This window comes from Elephas maximus, chromosome 2 (assembly GCF_024166365.1).
Source record: "Elephas maximus indicus isolate mEleMax1 chromosome 2, mEleMax1 primary haplotype, whole genome shotgun sequence".
Taxonomy (NCBI): domain Eukaryota; kingdom Metazoa; phylum Chordata; class Mammalia; order Proboscidea; family Elephantidae; genus Elephas; species Elephas maximus.
The window spans coordinates 225802378-225827884 of record NC_064820.1 but is presented as its reverse complement, the minus strand read 5'-3'; the positions used below and the strand labels follow the sequence as shown (position 1 = coordinate 225827884).

Sequence of the window (25507 nt, the reverse complement as noted above, 5' to 3'; positions counted from 1 at the left end):
ACTAGATGGCGCGGTTAAACGCCCTCTCTTCTGGGTCTTAAAACTGAACTCCCAGACTGAGGAAAAGCTAAAATTTATGAGATTTCCACTCTGCAAATGAGGTGATTATATTATAACAAGTGCATTTTCTATTCTTCGAAGGGTAATCTAACCTCTATCACAAAGAATATTGCGATTGCTACCCTTTATAAATCCTAACAATATACTTCCCTGAAGAATGCTAAGGGCGTGGTTAGAGAATGCACAAGAAAGAATAGGAGCTTTTTTTTTTTTTTGAGGAACGGGGCTACAGAAGCATTATCTATAATAGTCAAAAGTGGAAACAACCTAAATGTCCATCAACAGGTTGGGGTACACCCATACAGTGGAATATGTATTCCTCAGCCATGAAGAAGAATGACGTTCAGGTACATGCTACTACATGGATGAACCATGAAAACATGATACTGAGTGAAATAAGTCAAACACAAGAGGACAAATATTGCATGATTCCATTTATGTGAAATGTCCAGAAGAGGTTAATCCATAAAGACAGAAAGTAGACTTGTAGTTTTGTCAGGGGCTTGGAGATGGGAAAATGAAGAGTGAATACTAATGGTATGAGTTTCTTTTGGGGATAATGAAAAGTTCTAAAACCGACGGTGGGATGTTTGTACAACTCTGTGAATAAACTAAAGGCCATTGAACTGTACCCTTTGAAAGCTAATTTTATGGTATGTGAAATATCTCTCATTTTTTTTTAAGTTTTTTAAAAAGTCAGGGGAGAGGCCTTCTGCCTCACCCAAAAAACCCAAACCAGTTTTCATCGAGTCGATTCCGAACCATAGCAACCCTTAAGGACAGAGTAGAACTGCCCCATAGGGTTTCCAAGGCTGTAATCTTTACAGAAGCAGACTGCCACATCTTTCTTCCGTGGAGCGGCTAGGTGGTGGGTTCAAACCACCAACCTTTGGATGAAGCGCTTTAACCGCTGGGCCACCAGGGCTCCTTTTCTGCTCCACAGGGCCCTGTAGTCAATAAAGAAGTTCCACCAGAAAGAAGTCCGCACAAAGCAAAGGGCAACAGAGAACAAGGCTTACCTCCCGTCTACTGGAGCGTCGGCCACTGCGAGAGGTTAACGCTCCAGCTTGCTTTAGAAGCGAGGAGGCTATCAGGCTTACAACCTAAGTCCTGGTTGGAGGAAGGTAGAATACTAGTCCCTTTGCCCCTGCCACCCCTCTTGTCTCAAAAAGAAATAAACATTACTGTCACCAACTTACCACCCTAAAGAAGAGTTCTAGGAAGTCCTGGTACTCCACGCTGCTGGCATTGCGGAAGCATTCTGAATACGTGACGTTTGCTATTCGGACTTTTCCACTGAGCTTCTGGGCCGCTGCAGGTTAGAGAATAAAAACGTTTGCAATGGCTATGTACAAGGTGACAGGCTGCCATTTCAGTATTAATAACAGAGTTTTTCCATTTGGCCATGAGGAACATTGAACCAAGGCTGCCCTGGGCCCTGGAGCTTACAGACACGGCGCCCAGACTCCAGAAGACCCAGGAACAGAGCCTGAAGACAGCAGGTACCACCCAGCAGTGTGCATCCCCTTGGAGAACACAGCCATCAAGTCTTGGGCAGCTAATTCTACAACATCACACATGTGCTTGCTAGTCAGGTAAGCTATAGCTTAAGAAAATATCCAGATTACAAATTATCTTAGTCATCTAGTACTGCTATAACAGAATACCACAATGGATGGCTTTAACAAAGAGAAGTTTATTCTCTCACAGTCCAGTAAGCCAGAAGTCTGAATTCAGGGCATCAGCTCCAGGGGAAGGCTTTCTCTCTCTGTTGACTCTGGAGGAAGGTCCTGACAGCCTCCTCGCTTCTAAAGCAAGCTGGGGCGTTAACCTCTCACAGTGGCCGACACTCCAGTAGAAGGGAGGTAAGCCTTGTTCTCTGTTGCCCTTTGCTTTGTGTGGACTTCTTTCCAGTGGAACTTCTTTATTGACTGTGGGGCCCTGTGGAGCAGAAAAGGAGCCCTGGTGGCCCAGCGGTTAAAGCGCTTCACCCAAAGGTTGGCGGTTTGAACCCACCACCTAGCCGCTCCACGGAAGAAAGATGTAGCAGTCTGCTTCTGTAAGTAGTCTTCCCTTGGTCTGGGAGCATCTCAGCGCAGGAACCTCAGGTCCAAAGGACGCACTCTGCTCCAGGTGCTGCTTTCTTGGTGGTATGAGGACCCCAACTCTCTGCTTGCTTACCTTTCCTTTTATCTCTTGAGAGATAAAAGGTGGTGCAGGCCACACCCCAGAGAAACTCTCTTTACATTGGATTGGGGATGTGACCTGGTAAGGGTGTCACAATCCCACCCTAATCCTCTTTCACATAAAACTGCAATCACAAAATGGAGGACAAACACGGAATACTGGGAACCATGGCCTAACCAAGTTGATACACACATTTTTGGGGGGACATAATTCAATCCATGGCACAAATGCTATTGGGGAGAAAAAAGGAATTTTACTTGGATATCTAACTATGGACAAAGATCAGCTTCAGCTCATTGGAGTCTACGTTTGATTTGTTATCACTCAATTCTATGACGTCCCTACTGTGTGGTTCAGGCCCTGGTGGCAGATCACAGATTGTCGGTCTGGCTGCCTGCTGCCCGACTGTCTATCATTGTCCTTCCTGACAGCCAAGGGCAGGTTCACTGAGAGTGAGGGGGTGTTAGGGCATGGGTGCGGCTCCACGAAGAACCCACACACATTCCCAGGCTGCCCCACACCTTTTCTTGAAATGAGCCAGGTCATGTGTTATGGATTGAATTGTTTCCCCCAAAATATGCATTGAAGTCCTGGCCCCCTGTACCTGTGGATGGGATCCTGTTTGGAAATAGAGGTTTTCTTTTATGTTAATGCAGTAAGACCAGTATGGGGTAGGCCCTAAACCTAATCACTTCTAAGTTATGAAAAGAGCGGAATGGATACCACGACACACACATAGGGAAAGACAAATGCTATGTGAGGGTCGTCTCCAAGTCAAGACTACCAAGGATTGCTGTCAGATAGCAGAAACTGAGAGAGGGGCCCATGGAAGGAATTGACACACCAAGACCCTGGTTTGGACTTTTAGCCTCTAGAATGGTGAGAAATAAATTACTGTTCTTTAAAGCCGCCCACTTGTGGTGTTTCTGTGATGGCAGCACTAGAGAACTAAGAAAACATGTCTGGCAGTTGCAGACGAGCTGAGAGGAAGACAGACACCCAGCAGCCCTCAAACAAATCCAGCTCTTTTAAAACCTCCGTCCACCTAAGATCTTTCCAGTGCATTTCTTTCCTTCCCTTTAAGTATGGACGATGACAGGTGCTTCTGGAACACGTTACCTGTCCTCACTTTTAAGTGTGCCTCGGCATTTTCTTTTCCACATGCTTTGTCTGCTATCGCAACCACGTACAAGATGCCAGGCTCCAGCCCTGAGAGCGTCACACTTGTGTTCTGGGTCTCCAGGTCTAGGGTGAGGTTTTGCCTAGAAGTCAGGGTGAGCTGGAAAGTGGGGCACATGGTGAGATCTGCCTCCCATGCCACGTGGAAGCTGGTGCCAGTCACGTTGGAGACTACGATTCTTTTGATGGGGACAGGAACTGGGAAGTGAAACGAAAGAGCCGGAATTAAAATCCAGCAAACTATTCCAAGGAGAAGGGGCAAGAGAAACCTCCCCTAATGCTGAAAATCAAACGTTAATGCTGGTGGGCCCAACCTCCAATGTCGTAATATAAAGGCTAGGCTTTTAAAGTTGTTATCAATTAGAGACATTTACAAAAAGGCTCAGCTAGTAGATGTCAGTGTCCTGATTCTGCCTTCTCTTTCCCTGAGTCCAGACACCAAGTATTAGCCCCAGGCTTTGTCCATCAGGTAAAGCTGTCAATGATAACCACACTTACTATTCACAAACATCACCCATGAAACAGAAGGACCAAACACCACAGCTGAAGGCAGGAGGGACTGATATAGTGATTTCTCAGATCTTGTCTCAAATCTCTTAAGAGGTTCCCATCCTTGGTCACCTTAAATGCAAAAGCCCCTGAGGAGAGCATCTTTCCTCCCCGGTGGGAGAATCTGTCACAAAGAAAGTTTCCCTGTCTCAAACACCTAATGCTTAGAGGAGCTCAGGTGGCACCACCTCTCCAGGTACAGAGGTTGCCAGGAGAGGAGCCGTGCCAGGACACAGACTTCCTGCCTCGACCCCACACTGAGACCGTGGAGGTCTCAGGTCACCCAGCAGGTCCCGGGACATCCCCTCATTCCTGGGCTTCCTAGAATGACAGCCCTTTCCCTCGGGATGAGAGTAAAGGGTTCAGGGTTTGGTTCATTTTCAGGGGGCGATTCAAAAACACCCTGAGGATCCTGGACTTCCCAGGTGGCTCCCCCGAGGGGCTGGTGACCTTCAAAGCCCTGGATCTACATGGACTGAGAAGGGGGCTAATGTGGGCACAGAGCCATCCTTGCAGGGGTCCCTGAGGCCCTTGCTGCTCTGCTATGTGGGCTTCAGCATTCAGTCCTGGAACTGCATAGCGGCGCAATGTGCTGATGGTGAGCACACCTAACAGCTGGCTTAATTTGGAGGCAGCCAGCTCGCAGCTGAGGTTCAGTGCAGTCTCTGTGGAGGCGTGGAGGCCCAGGCCCGTGCTGCACAGAGCTGTCGCAGGTCCTTGGGGTATCACCACGGCCTCAGCAATAGCTAAACCCTCTCCGCACAATGGGGAACTGCTGGGGGTGCACGCTGCTGGGGCGGGAGGGGAGGGGGCACAAAACTGTTGGGGGTGCAGAGATGCTGGGGATACATGACACTGTTAGGGTTTCATGGCATTGCTGGGGGTGTGTGACATAACTGGGGTGCATGGCACTGCTAGGGTGTACACCAGTGCTTATGCACCTCACATGACCCAAAGGCTGTCCAGATGCCCGACCTCCTGCCCAAGCTGTCTCCAAACAGGGAGGCCATGACGTGGGGGGAAAGGCTGGAGAGACAGCAAGGTGTCCTCGTCCTAACCAAACCAGCAACCTGGCTCCCTGCACCTCGGCTTACTCATCTAAACATGAGAAAGGCCTCCGAATATTTCTAAGAGGTCTTTAGACTCTACACCTGTATGAGGCTTTGCTACTTGAAATTGCAAAGACTGTGCAGTTATAATCACCCTCTGACTGTTTCCTGCACCAAGAGCCCGGGAGGCATCCTTCAAGCCACTCACCGCAGGCGGGGGTCTTTGGAGAAGCAGATCTGGGGGTCGATGGTAGGTCCGGGGAGATGGAGGGCCCAGGGTGCAAGTTCCATGGCCACGTGGTACTCAGAGGTGTCGACAGCATGTCCTGCGTTGAGGGGCTGGGGTACCACGCTATGTGGCCTGTGGGGCCCGTGGTAGGGGCTAGCCAGGAGTTGGACTCCACAGATGAGTTTTGCAGTAACTGCCCAGTGGGGTTCAGAGGGGCATCTGTGGCCCTCAGAAGGAAGCCGTGGGTTGGCCTGGGACCCCTGCTGCCAACCTCACCTGTCCTCCACTGTCCCGTTGCCAGGCCTGGGGCCACACTGGGTTCTTCCCCCTCTGCTGCACTCCCTGTACTGTTCCTGTCCTGCCCAGCTGTGCTGCTGTCTTCCCCTCCCCTGGGCGGGGGTCCAGGGCTCCAGGCCTGGTCTACTGCCGTGCTGTTCCATGGGTTTGCAGGGCTGTGTGACAAAGCAGGGGTCCCAAGGGTGGACCTGCCTGCAGCTACTGTGGTACTATCAGTAGATGCTTCTGTCCGGAGAGCTGGTGCCATCACCCCTGTTGTGGGAGGCAGTAGACCTTCTATGCGGCTCTCCATCTCACCTGCCAAGACAAACATCCACTCTCAGACATCTGGTCTACCAGGTCTACTTTTGGGCAACTGGTCTACCCAGCGACAGCCATCAGAGGCCTCCCAAGAAAGGGTGCCCTGCCTGAGAGGAAAACACAGGCCACCCAGCAAGTGGGGACATGGGTTGTCTTGGATGGTATTTGTGAGTTTTTAATGGGGTCCATGTTTGCAGTCTCCCCAGAGCTCTCATGGGAGGCAAGGCAGGTGCCCCACTTTATAAATGACTCGGCTAAGATAGGGAAATGACAACCACTTCAGGGCTGCAGAACCAGGATGTCACGGCGGGGCTTGGATCAACCCTCAGATCAATTTGGAGACACAAAACAATTTGTGCTCAGGTGGGACTTGGTGTGGGTCACTCTCATCAGCTTACTGAACTTTTGGGTGAATAATAAAAAGATAAGAGTAGAGAAACTATGGGAATATACACACTATACACAATTGTTTTAAAGAAAAGAGTTATTCTCTAGAGGAATTAATTCTGTACTGCTCCTTCCAGCTAGAGATGCCTTTGCTGGGGTTGGCGAACGGTCTCCACTGGCCAGGGCTGCATCCAGGGCAGACATGACCAATCGAGCACCAACATTTTAGTCTGGGTGTGGCCTCCTCATGCTTCTCAACTCAGAACTCCAGGCAGCCCTGACCAACTGATCAGAACTGGTTCCAAAAAACACTTGTGGCAGAGACTCACGGGACTGGGGCTCCAGAGACTTCACGTCTAGACACTTATCCATGCTCAGTTCACCTGAGCTCCACGTCTTGTTGAGCTTGTGGCCACCTGGAGAGGGATCTCTCTCCATCAGGGCCACAGTATGACTTCCATCAGCCTCTTTCTACATAAAAAAAGTCTTAAGAATTATATTTTACAATTGCACTGAGATAAAGATGAATAGAATCCAGGCTAGATTGACTATTATATATTCATTATTATTATATTGGAGTCCTTGAGTGGTGCAAATGGGTAACATGCTTGGTTACTAATTGAAAAGTTGGAGGCTCGAGTCTATCCAGAGGCAACTCAGAAGAAGGGCCTGGCAAGCTACTTCCGAAAAATCGGCCACTGAAGATGCTATAGAGCACACAGTTCTACTCTGACACACAGGGCGGTGCCATGAGTCAGGGTTGGCTCGACAGTAACTGGAAACTTAGATTAATTTCTTTCTTTTGGTTTTAAAAGAAATTAATATCAAAACATTTCCATGGGCTTCTGAAAGTGCTGTGGGCCCCAGGCACTGTGCACTCTGTGCCTGGGGGAGAAGTCAGCCCTACCCCCACCCCGGGTCCCCGAGGCTCTGGGCACCCACCCTCACAGGCCCGCCCTGCCCGGGAGGGGTTGAGGTCCCTGGCTGTTCGGCACTGGCAGGTGTAGGAGCCCTCGAGGTTGAGGCACTGGGCAGCGGCTGAGCAGTCGTTCTCCCAGCTGTCTGCACACTCGTCCCAATCTGCCAAGAAGAGAGAGAGACAGAAGTCTGGTCAGCAAATGGAGCTACAAGTTCCCTCCTCCTGATGGGGCTTTGCAGGGAAGGGCTGGGAGCAGACAGGCTGAGGGAAGAAGCAGGGACTCAGGCAAGCACCTTTAGTCTCCAGCACCCTGGAGGAAGGGCCTGCATGAGATGCTTCTCTGTAAAAACCTGTATTTGAACCCAGGGAGCAAGCTAGCGGCCAGGTGTTGCCTTATTGGGAGGTATGATGGTTGGTTTTGTGTGTCAATGTGGCTAGGCTGTGGTGCCCAGTTGTTTGTTCAAACGTTAGTTTTGTTGTTGCTCTGAAGGCATTTACATGTGATTAACTTTTAAGTCAGTTGATCTTAAGTAGAGCAGTTTACTTTCCATAATGTGTGTGGGGCTCATTTAATCAGCAGAGGGCCTTAGGACCAAAACCTGGCATTTCTGCCTCAAGACTAAACAGACCTCCTGGGAGTGCGCAGCCAACTGGGGTTCACCCTGACTCCTGCAGGGGGAAGAACTGCCCACAAGACCCAGATGGGGGCAGCGGTGGTTCAGTGGTAGAATTCTTGCCTTCCACGCGGGAGACCGGAGGTCTATTCCCAGCCAGCGCACCTCGTGAGCAGCTGCAACCTGCCTGTCAGTGGAGGCTTTCGTGTTGCAATGATGCTGAACAGGTTTTAGGGGAGCTTCCAGACTAAGACAGACAAGGAAGAAAGACCTGGTGATCTGTTGCCGAAGAACCAGCCAATGAAAACCCTATGGATCACAATGGTCCAATCTGTGACTGATCACAGGGACGGTGCAGGACTAGGCAGCACATGGCGTCACCGTGAATCAGGAGTTGGCCAAACGGCATCTAACAGTGACATCGTAAGACCCAGAGGGCCTTGCACACAGAATAACGTCATCATCAGAGTCTTGCTCCTTGGGCTAACTCTGTACAGAATATTAAAATGCAATGGTTCCATAGAGATGCTTCATAGAAACCCAGTCGATGGTCTTCACCTTAGAGCAAAGAACTGTTGTGACATCTCCTGAGAACAGACTTTAAGAGAGGACGAGGGGCATGGGTAGTGGCCTGGGAGGTGAGTTTAAAAGGAGAGATGTGAGGGGAGGAGGGAGAAGAAGCCCTATGAGAAGGAAGGGCCAGGGACCCAGGGGGCGCTGAAGGACCTCTCCTGCCTGAGAATGCATGCTGGATATAGACATTCATCCTAGGGAAATGTGCCTAAGGGTTGGAGGTGACCATCTCATGTGCCCATTTGCAGTGTGCCAGGGGCCCTGTACTAAACCCCACTCAAGTATTATCACGTGATAATCATTGTGAATTATACTATCTACTCAACCACCCTACGAGGCGGGATGTTGTGATAATCTTCCCATTTTACAGATGAGGAAACTGAGATTCAGGGAGGTGAGGTAACTATCCAGGGCCCCACAGCCAGCGAGTGTCAGAGCTGGGATGGCACCAGCTCTGTCTCATTCTGTGAGCTCACCACCTCTTCCGGTGGGGTGGCAGAGTAAGGAGGATAAGGCCAGGGTGCAGGGCATAACCTGGGCCTCCCTGGGGGAAGACCGTGAGCACCCACCCAGGCAAATGACCAACCCAGGAAACTACAGACCCCTGATGAGTGGGCCTGGGGAAGAGAAGAGGTCACGAGAACGTGACACCCCCATTTCGGCCCCTACCATCGGCCTCTACTTTCAGGGATTCAGATGTGTGGACACAATGGCAGCGAGTACTCCAAAATAATGCAAGAGGTGCCGATGATGCTAGCAAGATTATTTCTGCCTGAACAACAGAACAGAGACCTTCTTCTGAAGAGGTTTTTGTCTTGTGCAGAATGGCATGAGTGAGTTGTTGCCCTGCTTCTTCCATCCCAAAGGCAAAGGGAACTCTCTTCAGGAGAGGAGCAAGTCTTCCCCATGTGGGGACCCAGGCCTGTGCTGCCTCCCCGTGCTGGAGCTGGAGGCCCAGTGGTCAACTCCTAGGCTCTGGTGTCACTCAGCACCTCCCCCCGAGGGGCACTGAGTGAACAGGGCAACCCCCAGGCTGAGCAGGCAGGCAGGCGTTTTCCAGGTGGGACTTCAAAGAGCAGACACACCTGGGCCTTCTCTGCATTCCTGGGGTGGGGCAGGTAGGTTGGGCCAGTAAATCAGCACTCATCTGAGCACAAAGAAGGTGACAGAGCTCATTCTAGGACCCAATGCCTGTTGAGGGACGCCCATTCCACAGATGAAGCCCAAATCTAAGGCTCTTTGATGTAGAGACTCCCTGTGCTCAGTCTCTCTCCCACTTTCCTCACCTTCCTTTCCCTTTCTGTCTCCTGCTCGTATGACTTCTGAGCACTTCTTACCTCAAGGCAACTCCAAGTATAGTAAATATACCCATACATTAGCACAAGACACAGGCAAACACCCAGAGTCTACACCCTCTTGGGATACTCCAGCCAGAGTTTCTTCCTGTGTCCTGGGCCTGCCATAGCCGAGATTTATTGCTCCACAGGGGGGAAGCTCAACCCCAGCTCCCTGGGTGCCTTCTCCTAAGCGGAGCAACCAGATGTGAGATGCCAGTGCAGTGCAGGTACTCTCTGTGTTTCAGGCCTTGGGCCTAGGTCACCTGGCTCCAGTGGAGAACACAGACCAAGAATTTGTTTTTCACTCACCTTCATTTATCTTTTTGGGATAAAGTCAACTTTGACCCAAAATAACGTAGCCCAGAAGATGGAGGGGCATTATGGCACCACGCTCAAGGGAGGAAAACCTACCTTGCACTTACTTTGACCCAAAATAACGTAGCCCAGAAGATGGAGGGGCATTATGGCACCACGCTCAAGGGAGGAAAACCTACCTTGCACTTGCGTCCCCTGTTGGTCAACTTGGAACACTGCACTCGTGAACAGAGGCGGGAGCATGGGAGTCAGCGTGGAAATATACACCAGAAGCTCGGGATCTTGCACAGTGAGTCTGAGCTTCACAACCACACTCCCGGCTTGGAGCGATACAATCTCCACCCGCAGCTTCCCATGTCTGTACAAATCAGAAACGGCCGGAGGAAATGATTTTTCAACCTAGCCAAGAAGAAGCAACAGCAACTCAGATAGAACACTTATTTCCATCAACATTCTTCAAAACTATTTTCCAGAGACCCAGGTGCAGCTGATGGAGGGTGCATAGGATCCACTTGCCCTTTCGAGATCCAGAGGAGGTACCCAGCAATGAACTTATAAGGAGTGTCTTAGGCTGGGTTCTCTAGAGAAGCAAACCCAGCAAAGTGCACAAACATACACAGATTTATTTATATCAAGGAAATGGCCCATGCAGTTGTAGAGGCTGGCAAGTCCCAAGTCTTTGTGTCAGGATAGAGGCCCCTCCTAATTCACGTAGCCACAGGGGCTGGCAAACCCAAGATGGGCAGGTCAGAGAGCAGGGATCCTGGTCACAGGCTGTGAAGATCGACCAATCCTAAGATCGGCAGGCAAGACCACAGGAAAGCTGCCAGCCCAAGTCCTAAAAGCTGGAGGCCAGATGAACTGGAGCCAGCTGCAGGATCCAGAATGATCAAAAAGCCCACATACCTTGCAGAATATCCACTTATATTCAAAGCAGGCCACACCCCCAAGAAAACTCCCTTTCAACTGATTAGCTACTCACAGCAGATCCCATCATGGAGGTGATCATCACATAATATCAAATCTCATCATGGAAGTGACCACAACATCATACGTCTATCAAATCACTGAGAATCATGGCCCAGCCAAGTTGAAACACAACCTTAACCATCACAAGGAGCAAGCAGAGATGACCTCCTGACTCAGTATTCCCCAGTTGGGCTCTCCCTGGAATTGCCTGGCCTAGGCTAGCGTTTGTTGCAGAACTTGCGATGACCATGGCAATCAAGCTCCCAGCAATGGAGCATTAGATGAAGAAGCCCATCTGGGTGCCCTGAACATTACTATGAAAGTAATTTGTATGTGTGCATGAGAGAGACAGAAAGACACACCACTGGATGTTTGGATGGATGGGTGGGTGGGTGTGTGGTGGATGGATGGATGGATGGATGGATGGATGGATGGATGGATGGATGGATGGATGGATGGATGGATGGATGGATGGATGGATGGATGGATGGATTGACTGATAAACAGGGACCATCAAGGAGCAATTCCTGTGGCTTTTTGGAGTTATCCCCCCCAACACGCACACACCCATACGGGACTGTATCCCCCATGAAACACACAGGCAGAGCCAGGTGCTCAGGGTTATTTATGCCCTGGCAAAGGAGATATCAGCCTTGCCCCTGCCTTCCTACCCTTCTGTTCCCATTCACACAATTGAACCAACATAGAGAAGAAGAGCGAATTATCTGAGAAAGTTAAAAAAATGATTCCCCTACAGGTGAATGTTGGGAGACAACTCTCCATAAGTCTTGTGCCTTTCTGTAGATCTTTCTACACATTTTGGCACGAACTACCCTTTTGTTCCAGAATATCTTTTCAAGAATGTCTGTATAGTGAACCTCAGAAGATACAGTGTCTCTCTCCAGTGCAAAGGCTAGCTCTGTTTACTGTCCAGTATAATAAGAATACCATTCCAAGGTGGTACAAACAGTTAGCATACTCAGCTGCTAAACCAAAAGGTTGGATATTCGAGTCCACCAGAGGCACATCAGAAAAAAGCCCTGGCGATCTACTTCCAAAAAGTCAGCCATTGAAATCTCCATGGAGCACAGTTCTACTCTGACACACTTGAGGTTTCCATGAGTCAAAATTGACTTGATGGCAACTGATGTTTATAATAAAGATAATGACTTCCTCTGGGGCAAAGTTTAGGTACATTTGCTAGCAGTCCATTATAAAAGATTCAGGTTCCCTTAGCTTGGGGTTCCTCAGCTGTGATGCAAGCCTATTACATGTGTATCACCCATCTGAGCCCGTCCATATCACCCCTATGGGACGTGGGAGCAAGAGGAGCTGATGTGAACATGAAGCTCATGCTGCCTGTTGAGATGTGAGTAATAAAAGTCCTTTGTCTCTGACCCAGGAGTCTCGTGTCTTCTGTCAGCATCTGTGAAACTCTGGCAGGCTGACTTGTTAGCTTTCAATAAGGGCAAACTCTCAGGCCTTTCACAGTTCTTCAGTTTAGTAAGTTACTCTCTCCTCCAATTTATCACCCATGAATAGATAATATTTAACACTGGCCTTGTTCTCTTAGGCTGTGTGCTGATGTCTCCCTTTAGCTACAAGGGAGGAATAGATGCTGTGATTATTGGTAAATGCTTCATTAATGGAGCTACAGCAAAGCAGGAAGATAGATCACCTAGATCCCACAGATAGAAGGTTCAGCAGAAAATGCAGGTCTAAGATCAAGTATGCATTCCATTTGAATCAAAGGCACACATTTCAAAGATGGATTGCCCCAATCCAAAACCTGGACTAAATAACCCATAAAAAAAAAAATCAATTTTTTGTAATTACCGTGCAGTTTGGGTTTAGCCTCCCCTAAAAAAATAAAAAAATAAAGCAGTGATAAAATACGATTTTGCAACAATTGCAGAGAAGGGGTTGGGCAAGTGTTGCCGGCCTGTGTTTGGTGTTCTCGCTTAGAACACCCAAGAAAAGTCCCATGGGTCTCTGCTTTGGTTTTACCTCTTGCAGCAATTGTCTAGAAAAGTCCTGGTATTCCACACTGCTGTGGTTGAGTAGCTGCTCCGTGAAGTTGCGATTGGTGATCCTTATTGTGACTTCAAATACCCGGGCATCTGAGACAGTAATACAAATTATATGAAATCATTTCATCAATAGTCACATACTTTTCTGTCACTATTTTCCATAAAACCTATCCTGTTGACAGGAACTTTTTGAAAAATAGATCAAAGCATGAGTCTTTGCTGCTATAACAGAAATACTGCAAGTGGGTGGCTTTAAAGGACAGATATTTATTGTCTCACAGTTCAGAAGACTGGAAGTCCAAATTCAGTGCATGACTCTAGGGGGAGGTCCTTCTTTGTCTCTTTCAGCTTCTAGTAGCTGCCAATAATCTTTGGTGTTCCTGAGCTCGTAGATTCATCTGTCTGTGTCTTCACGTGTCATCGTCCCCCTGTGTGTCCATGCCTACTCTGCGCTGTTTACAAGGAACCACTCAGAAAGGATTAGGTTTAGGACCCACCCTACTCTGGTATGACCTGATTAACAACAAAAAAATTATTTCCAAACATGGTCACATTCACAGGTTCAGGAGTTAGGATTTCAACACATGCTTTTGGGGACACAGTTCAACCCATAATAGTCTTAGATTGGGGTGGCCAAGTTGGGAGAGATCTATAACTGGGGTCCACTCGACAGCAACTGGTTTCAGAAATGAGTTGGGAGGGGAGCTTGATGCATATGCAGGGTGCAGAGAAAGGGGCACAGCAGGGATCCCAAGGGCTCAAGCTCAACCCTCATACATGGGTGGCTTTCAGGTAAGTAACCTCCTCTCTGGTCTCCGTTTCCTCAGTGGGAAAGGAGTGCAGCTTCTACTCACTCCCTAAGTATTTTGAAAATAAAATAAGAGAATAAGATGGAGCCTGCAGGATAAGTGAAAGCATCATGCAAATTCAAGAGCTTGTGTTTTGCATGGCTACGTCCTTGGAAGACTTTCTGGGAATCTGTCCTGCCTGCTATGACCATTTAGCACAGGATCAGCCCCAAATCAGTTCATAAAGAATGTAGAGCCGTCTCATGACGGCCTGATCTTCCCCTTCCTCATTTAATGCCACCAGTCACTGCCATTAGTTCTAATCTCTGTGCAAGAGATAGACCTCAGGGGTAGCATCTTCTATGCAGCGATTTCTGTCTCTGCACCCTCTGCTGAGCCAACAAGCCTGCACCCTCCAGCCTGGGGCCCCCACCTGTTCTAGATCAAGGATGCATGTATGTATCTAGAACCCTTGGACCAGACTGTCTTAGCCCTCTCCCCTCCCCCACCCCACCATCACACACACTTACACCCCGAAGCCACAGGGCCCTGCTGGAGGAGAAATTCCATCACCTATGTCTAACTGGGCAGAGGTCAGTACGCCACCCAGGTACCACTCATGAACAGACAGAGGGCAGGATGAGTCATGGGATAGAGCTTCATTGTTTGAAGCTCTGAGAGCAATAGAACTGGAGTAGAAAGTGTTAAGTATTAAATTGAGTTCCCCCAAAAGGTATGTTAAAGTTGTTACCCCCAAAACCTGTCAATGCAACCTTGATTGGAAATAAGGTCTTTGCAGATATCATCAGTTAGGTTGAACGTAAGATTATGCCAGAGTAGGGTGAGTCCTCGAGCCCTGGTGGTGCGGTGGTTAAAAGCTACTTCTGCTAACCAAAAGGTTGGTAGTTTGAATCCATCAGCCGTTACTTGAAAACCCTACGGGGCAGTTCTGTCCTGTAGGGGCACTATGAGTTGGAAATGACTTGACGACAATGAGTTTGGTTTTTTGGTTAGCGTGGGTCCTAATCTTCTCTTGTTGGTGTCCCTGTAAAAGAGGAGAACAGACACAGGGACACAGACAGAGGAATAGACCATGTGATGATGCATCTACAAGTCAAGGAAGGTCTGAAGTTATCAGAAGCTAGAAGAGAGGCATTGAACAGGTTCTCCCTCAGAGCCTAAGAGGAACCAACATGGCCAACATGCTGATCCTGGACTTCCAGCCTTAAGAACTGTGAGACAATAAATGCCTGCTCTTTAAGCCCGCTCACTTTGGGGTATTTTGTCATGGCCCCTCTAGGAAACTGAGACAGAAAGACAAACTCAAGAAGTAGAAGTGGCTTTTTGCCCAGTGGCCGTACCTGTTCTGACAGTCAGTGTGGCAGTGACGTCAGCCCCACACTCTCTGTAGCTGGTCTTCACCCCGTACAGCACTCCGGCCTCCAGCCCCACCACCTCCAGGGTTGTCCCTCTGGTCCTGGCACTTCTGACTAACTCCTCGCCCTCAAAAACCTGGACGTGGAACATGTGGCTCTGGGTAGAATTTAAACTCCAAGACACTTGAAAACTGCTGCTCGTGACATTGAAGACCATGTAGTTCCTGATCGGAGGACAATCTATAAAAGCACAAAATGCGGACAATTCATAGAACGTCAGAAAGAATTGCTTTATCTTCTGAAGTAGGTAATACAGCTTTGCTTTATTTACCAGCAGAACCAAACCAGTTGTCTTCAAGTCCATTATGACTCATGATGACCTCATTGAGTGTAGAGTAGAACTGTGCTCCATAGGGTTTTCAAGGCTGTGACCTTTCGGTAGCAAATTGCCAGCCCTGACTGCCTAGAAGCCTCTGGGTGGGTTCGAACTACCAACCTTTCAGTTAATAGCAGAGTGCTTAACCATTTGTACCATTCAGCACTCCTTTGCTTTATTTAGTTCTCCCCTATTTATTGGTAAAAGTTGATGAATGCAGAACAACCCTCAGTCTAGAAAAAATTATGAATTGTACCCATTAATTCAAAAAAGAGGTAATTTTGGTAGGTATCTTAGGATTGCATTAAGGGGATGGAGACATTAAGTAAGTTTAAGGCTTAAAATCTGAGCTTCTGTATCATGGAGCTAAGTTAAAAAGGCAACTAACTCAAGTTTGCCACTGTGCCTACCCTGCGAAAAACACTGTGTTGTGTTTGTTGTGACCCAGAACCTACGGTTACCAGGTTGTCAAAATACTAGGGATCACTGATAGTCATCACACAGAATCACACAGAAATATTTTGTAGTGTTGACCGTCCTGATTCATGGCAAGAATGTGATTGTTTCCACAAGCCACATCTGCATTCAGCTAATTCATCATGCTGAGGCAATGGTCCCATTGGCATACAGGACTCAGAAGTCAGGCTGAGGTTTCTGTATGACCCTACTCATGTTTTCATATCAAAATTCATGCTTTAGGGAGCAAAACTCTATATATTCTCATTGTAATTGTTGTTAACTGCTGTTGATTTGCTTCCCCCCCAGCTCATGGAGACCCCATACACAAAGAAATTAAACTGTTGTGATCCATAGGATTTTTATTGGCTGATTTTTTGGAAGTAGATCTCCAGGCCTTTCTTCTTAGTTCTAGTCTGGAAGTTCCAGTGAAATCTGTCCAACATAACAGCAACACACAAGCCTCTACTGACAGATGAGTGGTGGCTTCACATGAGGTACATTTGCCGGGAAGGAAACCCAGCTCTCCCACATAAAAAAAAAAAAAAAAAAAAGAATTCTACCACTGAACCACCACCACTGCTCATATACATTCTAGTACATGAATAGAATTAAAGCTCTTTTTTAGGGAGATATTCTGGCTCTTCCATAGGCACCTGGACTATATGAATTCTGTAAAAGACCTTAGTGACCCTCAGTCTAAGTGTATAACTTTTACAGCAGAATTCAGCTCCATAAAATTTTTTTTTTAAAAATGAGGAACTTTATCATTATTTTCAAAACAACGGTAAAAAAGAGAGAGAGAGAGAATGAAAAATTTGTGAAGAGATGGACTTACAGCACGACAGCTTGAGGAGCTCACCTCATCTGCTCCCCACTGACACTGGTGAAAATTATAAACAAACAAACAAAACCACATAAAGCCTCTGGAAATGGTACTGAGGGCAAACAGCCAATGAGGAAACACCTATTCAAGAACATCTATCAAAAATTTGGTAAGACAGGTGAGAATCTGTGGTGTTTGAACCAAGACTGTTCCCTTCCCCTCACAGCTCACCGAGGAATAGACTCTACTCCAAACTACTGCAGCCAAGAACACAGGGCTCCCTCTCCACCCAGCTTCCAGTTGAAGGGTTTTCTTCCCAGGAGGAGTAAGATGTCAGTGTTTGTTATCCTCTCCCCAGCTGCTTGTTGCCAAGGTTAGGTCCCAGCTGAGTGCAGTCAAGAGGTGGGGACCCCCTTCTATCCAATTCACACCCATAGAACAGAGGCTCTACCTTGGGTGCTGTACGCGGAGAATACTGAGGCCCCAACAGCCCTTTCCTTGGCTTGTGATGCAGTGGTTCCTTACCAGGAAAGGCAAGCAGAGATGACCCAAGACTGCTATCTACCCTCCACTAAGGGCTCAGCTCTTAGAGTGTGGTTGTCTTCAGAGAGAAGTTTGCCATTGTTGTGTCCACTAGTTCTATAATCCTGGTTCAGAGAATTTACTTGGGGGAAGAAGCAGGCTGTAAAACAGCTTCTAATCTCTTTCCAAAGAAACTGACTTCATTTACTATGGAGCATGAAGAAGTTCAAGCCTAAGGGCACTCTCAAAAACAGCGGAGGCTGTGGTGAAGGGAACGGGGAGGGGATTTATGGATCTAATGAAGGAAGACATAGTCTAGACTGTAACTGGCTGGTTCACAGGACAGAACTGGGAAAGAAGACAGCTGAAAGGAGTCTACCTGAAGTCAGACAAATACCAAACATTGACCTCAGAAACGAGTCTGTTGAAGGAGTCACAATTTAATTAGATTAATTTGTAGAGGAATTCTTCCACAGGGTATTGCTGAAAATGATAGGGCAACTGGCCAGCCATCAGTGGAGTTTAATAGCTGGGTGTGGTCAGAGAAAGAGAGACTCATCAGTATCATTGTCATCCCAGGGTGACTGTGGGATTACCAAAAGCTGCACCTCCCCAAGTAACAACATAAGAGACTTAACACTGTGGGGAAGAAATAAACTTCACTAAAATAAGACAGCCAGTTATTAAACAAATAAACAAGCAAATAACAATAACATTCCCAGAGGAAGGGGGAGAACCACTACTGAGAGTTACTGCAATATATTATCTAAAATGTCCAATTTTAAACAACAAAAATTATGAAGCATGCAACAAAACAGGAAAATACAACTCATCCACTGGGGGTGGGTCGGGGAGCAGACAACAGAAACTGCCTGTGTGAGTTATCAAATGCCTGATTTATCAGGAAAACACTTTAAACTAGCAATGATAAACATGTTCACAGAACTAAAGAAAGCATGACTAGAGAAATAAAGGAAGGTATGAGACAATGTTGCTTCAAAAGAAACAAATGTGAATTCTGGAGTTGAAAAGCATAATAATTGAAAAATTCACTAGAGGGACTAAACAGTAGATTTGAACTGGTAGAAGAAAGAATTAGTGAACTTGAAGATAAATGGATTAGAGATTGTTGTTGTCGTTAGGTGCCATCAAGTCAGTTCTGACTCATAGTGACCCTGTGCATAACAGAACGAAACACTGCCCGGTCCTGCACCATCCTTACAATCGTTGTTATGCTTGAGCTCATTGTTGCAGCCACCGTGTCAATCCACCTCCTTGAGGGTCTTCCTCTTTTCCGCTGACCCTGTACTCTGCCAAGCATGATATCCTTCTCCAGAGACTGATCCCTCCTGACAACATGTCCAAAGCCTGTAAGACGCAGTCTCGCCATCCTTGCCTCTAAGGAGCGTTCTGCCTGTACTTCTTCTACTACAGATTTGTTCCTTCTTTTGGCAGTCCATGGCATGTTCAATATTCTTTGCCAACACCAAAATTCAAAGGCGCCAATTCTTCGGTCTTCCTCATTCACTGTCCAGCTTTCACATGCATATGATGTGATTGAAAATACCATGGCTTGGGTCAGGCGCACCTTAGTCTTCAAGGTGATATCTTTGCTCTTCAACACTTTAAAGAGGTCTTTTGCAGCAGATTTAAGCAATGCAATGTGTCTTTTGATTTCTTGACTGCCGCTTCCATGGGGGTTGATTGTGGATCCAAGTAAAATGAAATCCCTGACAACTTCAATCTTTTCTCCATTTATCATGATGTTGCTCATTGGTCCAGTTGTGAGGATTTTTGTTTTCTTTATGTTGAGGAGCAATCCATACTGAAGGCTGTGGTCTTTGATCTTCATTAGTAAGTGCTTCAAGTCCTCTTCACTTTCAGCAAGCAAGGTTGTGTCACCTGCATAACGCAGGTTGTTAATGAGTCTTTCTCCAATCCTGATGTCCCGTTCTTCTTTGTATAGTCCAGCATCTCGTATTATTTGCTCAGCATACAGATTGAATAGGTATGGTGAAAGAATACAACCCTGATGCACACCTTTCCTGACTTTAAAACAATCAGTATCCCCTTGTTCTGTCCGAAGAACTGCCTCTTGATCTACGTAAAGGTTCCTCATGAGAACAATTAAGTGTTCTGGAATTCCCATTCTTCGCAATGTTATCCATAATTTGTTATGATCCACACAGTCAAATGCCTTTGCATAGTCAATAAAACACAGGTAAACATCCTTCTGGTATTCTCTGCTTTCAGCCAGGATCCATCTGACATCAGCAATGATATTCCTGGTTCCACGTCCTCTTTTGAAACTGGCCTGAATTTCTGGCAGTTCCCTGTCAATATACTGCTGCAACTGTTTTTGAATGATCTTCAGCAAAATTTTACTTGCATGTGATATTAATGATATTGTTCTATAATTTCCACATTCGGTTGGATCACCTTTCTTGGGAATAGGCATAAATATGGATTTCTTCCAGTCAGTTGGCCAGGAAGCTGTCTCCCATATTTCTTGGCGTAGACGAATGGGCACCTCCAGCACTGCATCTGTTTGTTGAAACATCTCAATTGATATTCCATCAATTCCTGGAGCCTTGTTTTTCACCAATGCCTTCAGAGCAGCTTGGATTTCTTTCTTCAGTACCATTGGCTCCTAATCATATGCCACCTCTTGAAATGGTTGAACATCGCCTAATTCTGAAGCTGAAAGAACTGAAGAACCGAAGAAAAAATCCAAGCTTCGAGTTGCAATAGTGAAGGATTCTATGGGGAAAATATTAAATGATGCAGGAAGCATCAAAAGAAGATGGAAAGAATACACAGAGTCATTATACCAAAAAAGGATGAGAGATTATGCAAGCCAAAGAACAGGGAGAAAAAAGAGTTAAAATGAACAGAGACTCAGAAAAATGTGGGATACCATTAAGCATGCTAACCTATGGGTAACAGGAGGACCAGAAGGAGAGGAGAGAGGGAAAGGAAAAGAAAAAATTATTTGAGGAAATAATGGCTGAAAACTCCCCAAATTTATTGAAGAACGATAACCTACAGAAATCTCTACAAACTCCAAGTAGGATAAGTGCAAAGAGTTCCAAAAACATCATATCATAGTAAAAATGATAAAAGTGAAATAGAAGCAGTAAATCTTGAAAGCAGCAAGAGAAAAATGAAGGGAAATAATGTTAGAGCAGAGATGAAATAAAGAATAGAAAAACAATAAACAAAAACACCAAAAGTTAGTTCTTTGAAAAGACCAGTAAGATTGACACATGTGTTGCTTTTAGCTAGACTGACAGAGAAAAATAGAGAGAAGATGCAAATAACTAAAATCAGAAATAAAAGTGGGTACATTATTTCTGACCATAAAGAAATAAAAAGGGCAATTGTATGCCAAGAAATCAGATAATACATTTGAAATGGATAGACTCCTGGAAACATGTAGACTACCTAAACTGACTCAAGAAGAAATAGAAAATTTAAACAGACACATAACAACTGAAGACACTGAATCAGTAATCAAAAACCTCCCAACCAAAAAATTCCTGGTCCAGGGTTTCACTGGTGAATTCCACCAAACATTTAAAGAAGAATTAACATCAGTATAATTAGAATATGAGTCGGACTCAACTCGACGGCACTAGGTGGGTGGGTTATAATTAGAAGAGGAAGGAACAGTTCCTAATTCATTTGATGAGGCTAGCATTACTCTGATACTAAAGCCAGACAAAAACATCGCAGGAGAAGTTACAGACCAACATCTTTTATGAACATAGCTGCAAAAATTTTCAACAAAATATTAGCAAAACAAATCCAACTCCATGTTAAAAAGATTATACCATGACTAAGTGGGATTTATCCCAGGGATGCAAAGGTGGTTCAAGATAAGAAAATCAATTAATGTAACACCCGCCCCAAAACCCAGTGCTCTCGAGTTGATTCCGGCTCATAGCAACCCTATAGGACAGAGTAGAACTGCCCCATAGAGTTTCCAAGGAGTGCCTGGCAGATTCGAACTGCTGGCCCTGTGGTTAGCAGCCATAGCACTTAACCATTACGCCACCAGGGTTTCCTACATCACATTAATAAAACAAAGGGGAAAAATTCACATGATCATCTCAATTGATGCAGAAAAGACATTTGACAAAATCTAGGACACTTTTATGATAAAAACAGTCAGAAAACTAGGAATAGAAGGAAACTTCCAAACTTCCTCAAGATACTAAAGGGCATTTATGAAAAACCCAGAAGCATACTCAACAGGGAAAAACTAAAGACTTTCTTACTAAAATCTGGATCAAGACAAGGATGTCTGCTCTCCCTATTGCTGTTCAACATTGTGCTGGAAGTTCTAGCCAGAGCAACTAGGCAAGGAAAAGAAACAAAAGGCAACCAAATTGGAAAAGGAGAAGTAAAGCTTTCTCTAGTCACATATGACATCATCCTACATACATAAAATCACAAATAACCCAAAAGAAAACTACTAGAGCTGATAAACTAATTCACCAATGTTGCAGGATACAAAATCAACACACCCAAATTAGTGGTGTTTCTAGACACCAGCAATGAACAATCTGAAAAGGAAATTGAGAAAAATATTCCATTTACAATATCATCTAAAAGAATAAAATACCTAGGAATATATTTAGCAAAGAGGTGAAAGACTTCACTTGAAACTATACACTTAAAAAGTTACACTTGAAATCCACGAGGAATTCTTTTTTGTGTGTGTGGTACTGTATGTAACAAAATACCACAGCCTGGGTGGCTTATAAGAACAGAAATTTATTCTCTCACAGTTCTAGGGGCTAGTAATCTGAATTCAAGTCGTTAGCAGGACCATATTTTCTCTGAAGGCTCTAGGGAAAGATTCATTCTTGTCTCCCCAGGCTTCTGGTAGCCCCAGGCACTCCTTGGCTTGCGGATGCAGCCTTACTCCTCTGCCTCTGTCTTCCCTCTGTGTGTCTGTGTCTCCTCTCCTTTTTTATAAGGACATCACTCAGATTGGATTAGGACCCACCCTGCTCCAGGATGAGCACATGTCAACCTAACTGATCACATCTTCAAAGACCCTATTTCCAAATAAGGTCACATTCACAGGCACAGGGGTTAGGATTTCAACATATTTTTGGGGGGACACAATCGAATCTATAACAACTGATTTTGGACTTCCAGCATCCAGTACTGTGAGAGAATAAATTTCTGTTGTTTTAAGCACCAAATCTGTGGTTATTTGTTACAGCAGCCTTAGGAAACTAATGCACCTCCTAAGAAGCCATGTTCTTGGGCAAGTTTTCAAGGCAGCTGCCCCATGGCTGGACATCACAATTTGTTAGAAAGTTCTATCTTGTGTTGCTGTGAAATCAGCTACCTTCTGATGTATGAAGGTTAATCCCTCTTCCGTGTGACAGAACTTGAGATATTGCCAAACTAGAAATATTCCTTCTACCCCTTACCCTTCTCTCTCCCAGGCTAAACCGTTGCCATTGAATCAAATTCCGATTCACAGCCACCCTATAGGACAGGATAGAACTGTCCCATAGGATTTCCAAAGCTGTAAATCCTTATGGAACCAAACTGCCGCATCTTTCTCCCAAGGAGCAGCTGGTGGGTTCAAACCACCAACCATTTGGTTAGTAGGCAAGCGCTTAACTCCTATAAATTAACTTGGATGTTCGGTCCTTCATTAGGCTGGAGAGATTCCCTGGTGACACAAGGAGTTTATGCTCAACTAATAACCTAAATAGGGTCACTATGAGTTGGAATTGACTGGATGGCAATGGGTTTGGTTATTTTTTAATAACCTAAAGGTTGGCAGTTTGATTCCACCCAGTGGTGTCAGGGAAAACAGGCCACGTGATCTACTTCCTTAATATCATCCCATGAAAATTCTGTGGAGTTGTTCTACTCTGACACATGGGTTTGCCATGAGTTGGAATTGACTCATCAACCGGTTTGGCTTCGGTTTTATTAGCCTGGATACCCTCTTCCGGTTGCACCTCAGCTTTTCAATGTCCCTCTTAAAATGTGGCCCTAGAAATAACACTCGCTTCTTGACTCTGTCAATATAAAAAAAAAATTTTTTTTATAGACAACCTAAAATTCCCATTTGGAAGCTCTTGCTCTGTGGCCCTCGCCAGACTATGGTTGTGAACCTCGATTCGGGACTTGGCATTTGTCTCCACAAAGCATGTCAGCTTCTCTGCACCCATGAGTCCACGGCCCTTGTTTCTCCCATGCAGAGCTGGTCCATCTCTGGTTCAGGAGGAAAGGGTGCTGGGGACTCCACTTTTCCTTAATCTCTTGGTGTCCAATTGGACGCCTCCATTCCCTCAGACCTGTGGACTTGACACCTGAATCTTGTAGAGGTAGGAACAGTGAAGAGTTGAGCCAAGTGTCTCAACATTCCATTGCTGGAAATCTAATTGGGAAGAGGAGTGTGGGCTTGGGCAAACTTTAGCTCTTCCTTCTTCTGGTCTTGGCTTCTCTCCAGCAGGCACCTTCCCTCCCCAAGCCACAGGTTCAGGAGATGTTTTTTCATGGAGCTGGGTAGTTATTATCTTCCAGCTGAGAAGGGGAATCACGTTGAGGGAGTTACAAGAACCCTTGAAAACCATCCCGTTCCACCCCACAGCAGAACAAGTTCCTGGACCACAAAGTGCTAACCATGCAAGTATTCCTCATGGTTTTTGGTTTTGTGCAATAATCCCACTGCCCTGTGTGTCATTAATTGGGTGACTAATTTCACAAGAAAAGTATCTGAAAGTTCCGCTGTATTTTCCAAGTGCTTATACCTCCAAGCCTTCCAGCAGATTGCTCATGTATATTAGCTGCTAAATTTAAAACACATGCTGTTTCCCTTAGCAATGAGCAGTTGGAATTCGCTCTGAAGCTCTGATTTAGAAACACCGCATTGATCTTTTCTGCACCAGGAGAAGTGAAGTCAGAGTATCGCAGCTTCCCCTAATTGTGTTTAGCTGTCAGGCAGCTCTTTATCTCAAAGGAATCTTGCAGCTCCCAAAGCTGGGTAGCATGGCAGGGTTTGGCTGACAACATTCCCGAATGCAAATGAGGTCTAATATTTTTTCGGATTTACTGACCAGGGTATGAATGACTATGTTCCACCCTGTGTCCTTGGGGAGAGGACAGGGTTCTCTCCCTGGAGGCCACAGACTGGGAGCTCTACAGCGGTCTTCAGGGAGGTTGTACGCAAAACTCTGGGGGTGCATTTGTGCCTGGTAGGCATAGCTCTAATCAGATTCTCAACGGTTATGAGTTGCCACGTTCACCGTTGCTATCCAGTTGATTCCAACTCATGGCGGCCCCACGTGCTACAGAGCAGAACTGAGCTCCACCGGGTTTTTTAGGCTGTGATCTTTACGGAAACAGATCATCAGGGCTTTCTTTCACAGCATTGCTGGGTGGGTTCGAACCACCAACCTTTAGGTTAATAGTCAAGAGCAAACCATTTTGCCACCTAGGGAGCTTGTTTGGTTTTGTTTTTGCCAGAGGTGGCTGCCTTTTTTTTTAACCTCTGGAGATTATGGGAACAACCACCATGCAAACCATCCTTTTTGTTTATTTATTCAACAACTATTTGTTGAGTACCTACAGTTTTCCAGGCACTAGGGATTCATTGGAACCCCTGGGTGGTAAAAATAGTGAACATATTTAGCTGTTAACTGAGAGTTTGGAGTTCAAGTCCACCCAGAGGCATTTTGGAAGAAAGACTTGGTGATCTACTTCTGAAAAAGTAGCCATTGAAAACCCTATGGAGCACAGTCCTACTCTGACACATGTAGGGTTCCCATGAATTGAAATCGACTCATGGCAACTGGTTTTTGGTGGACTCTTTTGGCAGTGAATAAGAGATAAGGTCCTTTCCCTCATGGAGCTTCATTCTGATGGAAGGTAGAACATTCTGGTAGGAGAGGACTGACCCTGGACCTCTCCTCCACCCATAAGTGCTGCTGGGAACCAGCCCAGGTCTCTGCACTTCTAAGCATCTGCCCACAGGAGAGCAAGAACTGTCAGTAAGAAAGAATCTTACTTATTGGTTTTCCAGATCTGGTTCTAGAACACCAGAGAAAATAGGTCCCCTACTCTCAAACTCAACTCAGCTCATGACCCGATGTGCTAATGGAGGGAGGAGAGGGCGAGGCCGTTGAGTAGCAC

General features: G+C 46.1%; 1 protein-coding gene across 1 annotated transcript in view; it reads right to left on the bottom strand.

The window, feature by feature from the left end:
- Nucleotides 1-25507, bottom strand: part of UMODL1 (uromodulin like 1) — a 91461-nt gene that overhangs the window by 34452 nt on the left and 31502 nt on the right. Inside the window, exons 7-14 of the mRNA XM_049870937.1 lie at nt 15144-15398; nt 12972-13084; nt 10175-10394; nt 7145-7317; nt 6567-6708; nt 5233-5847; nt 3367-3624; nt 1260-1372 (exon numbers count right to left, since the gene is read on the bottom strand). Coding sequence (XP_049726894.1) covers nt 1260-1372; nt 3367-3624; nt 5233-5847; nt 6567-6708; nt 7145-7317; nt 10175-10394; nt 12972-13084; nt 15144-15398 — 1889 coding nt within the window. The remainder of the gene's footprint in view (nt 1-1259; nt 1373-3366; nt 3625-5232; nt 5848-6566; nt 6709-7144; nt 7318-10174; nt 10395-12971; nt 13085-15143; nt 15399-25507) is intronic.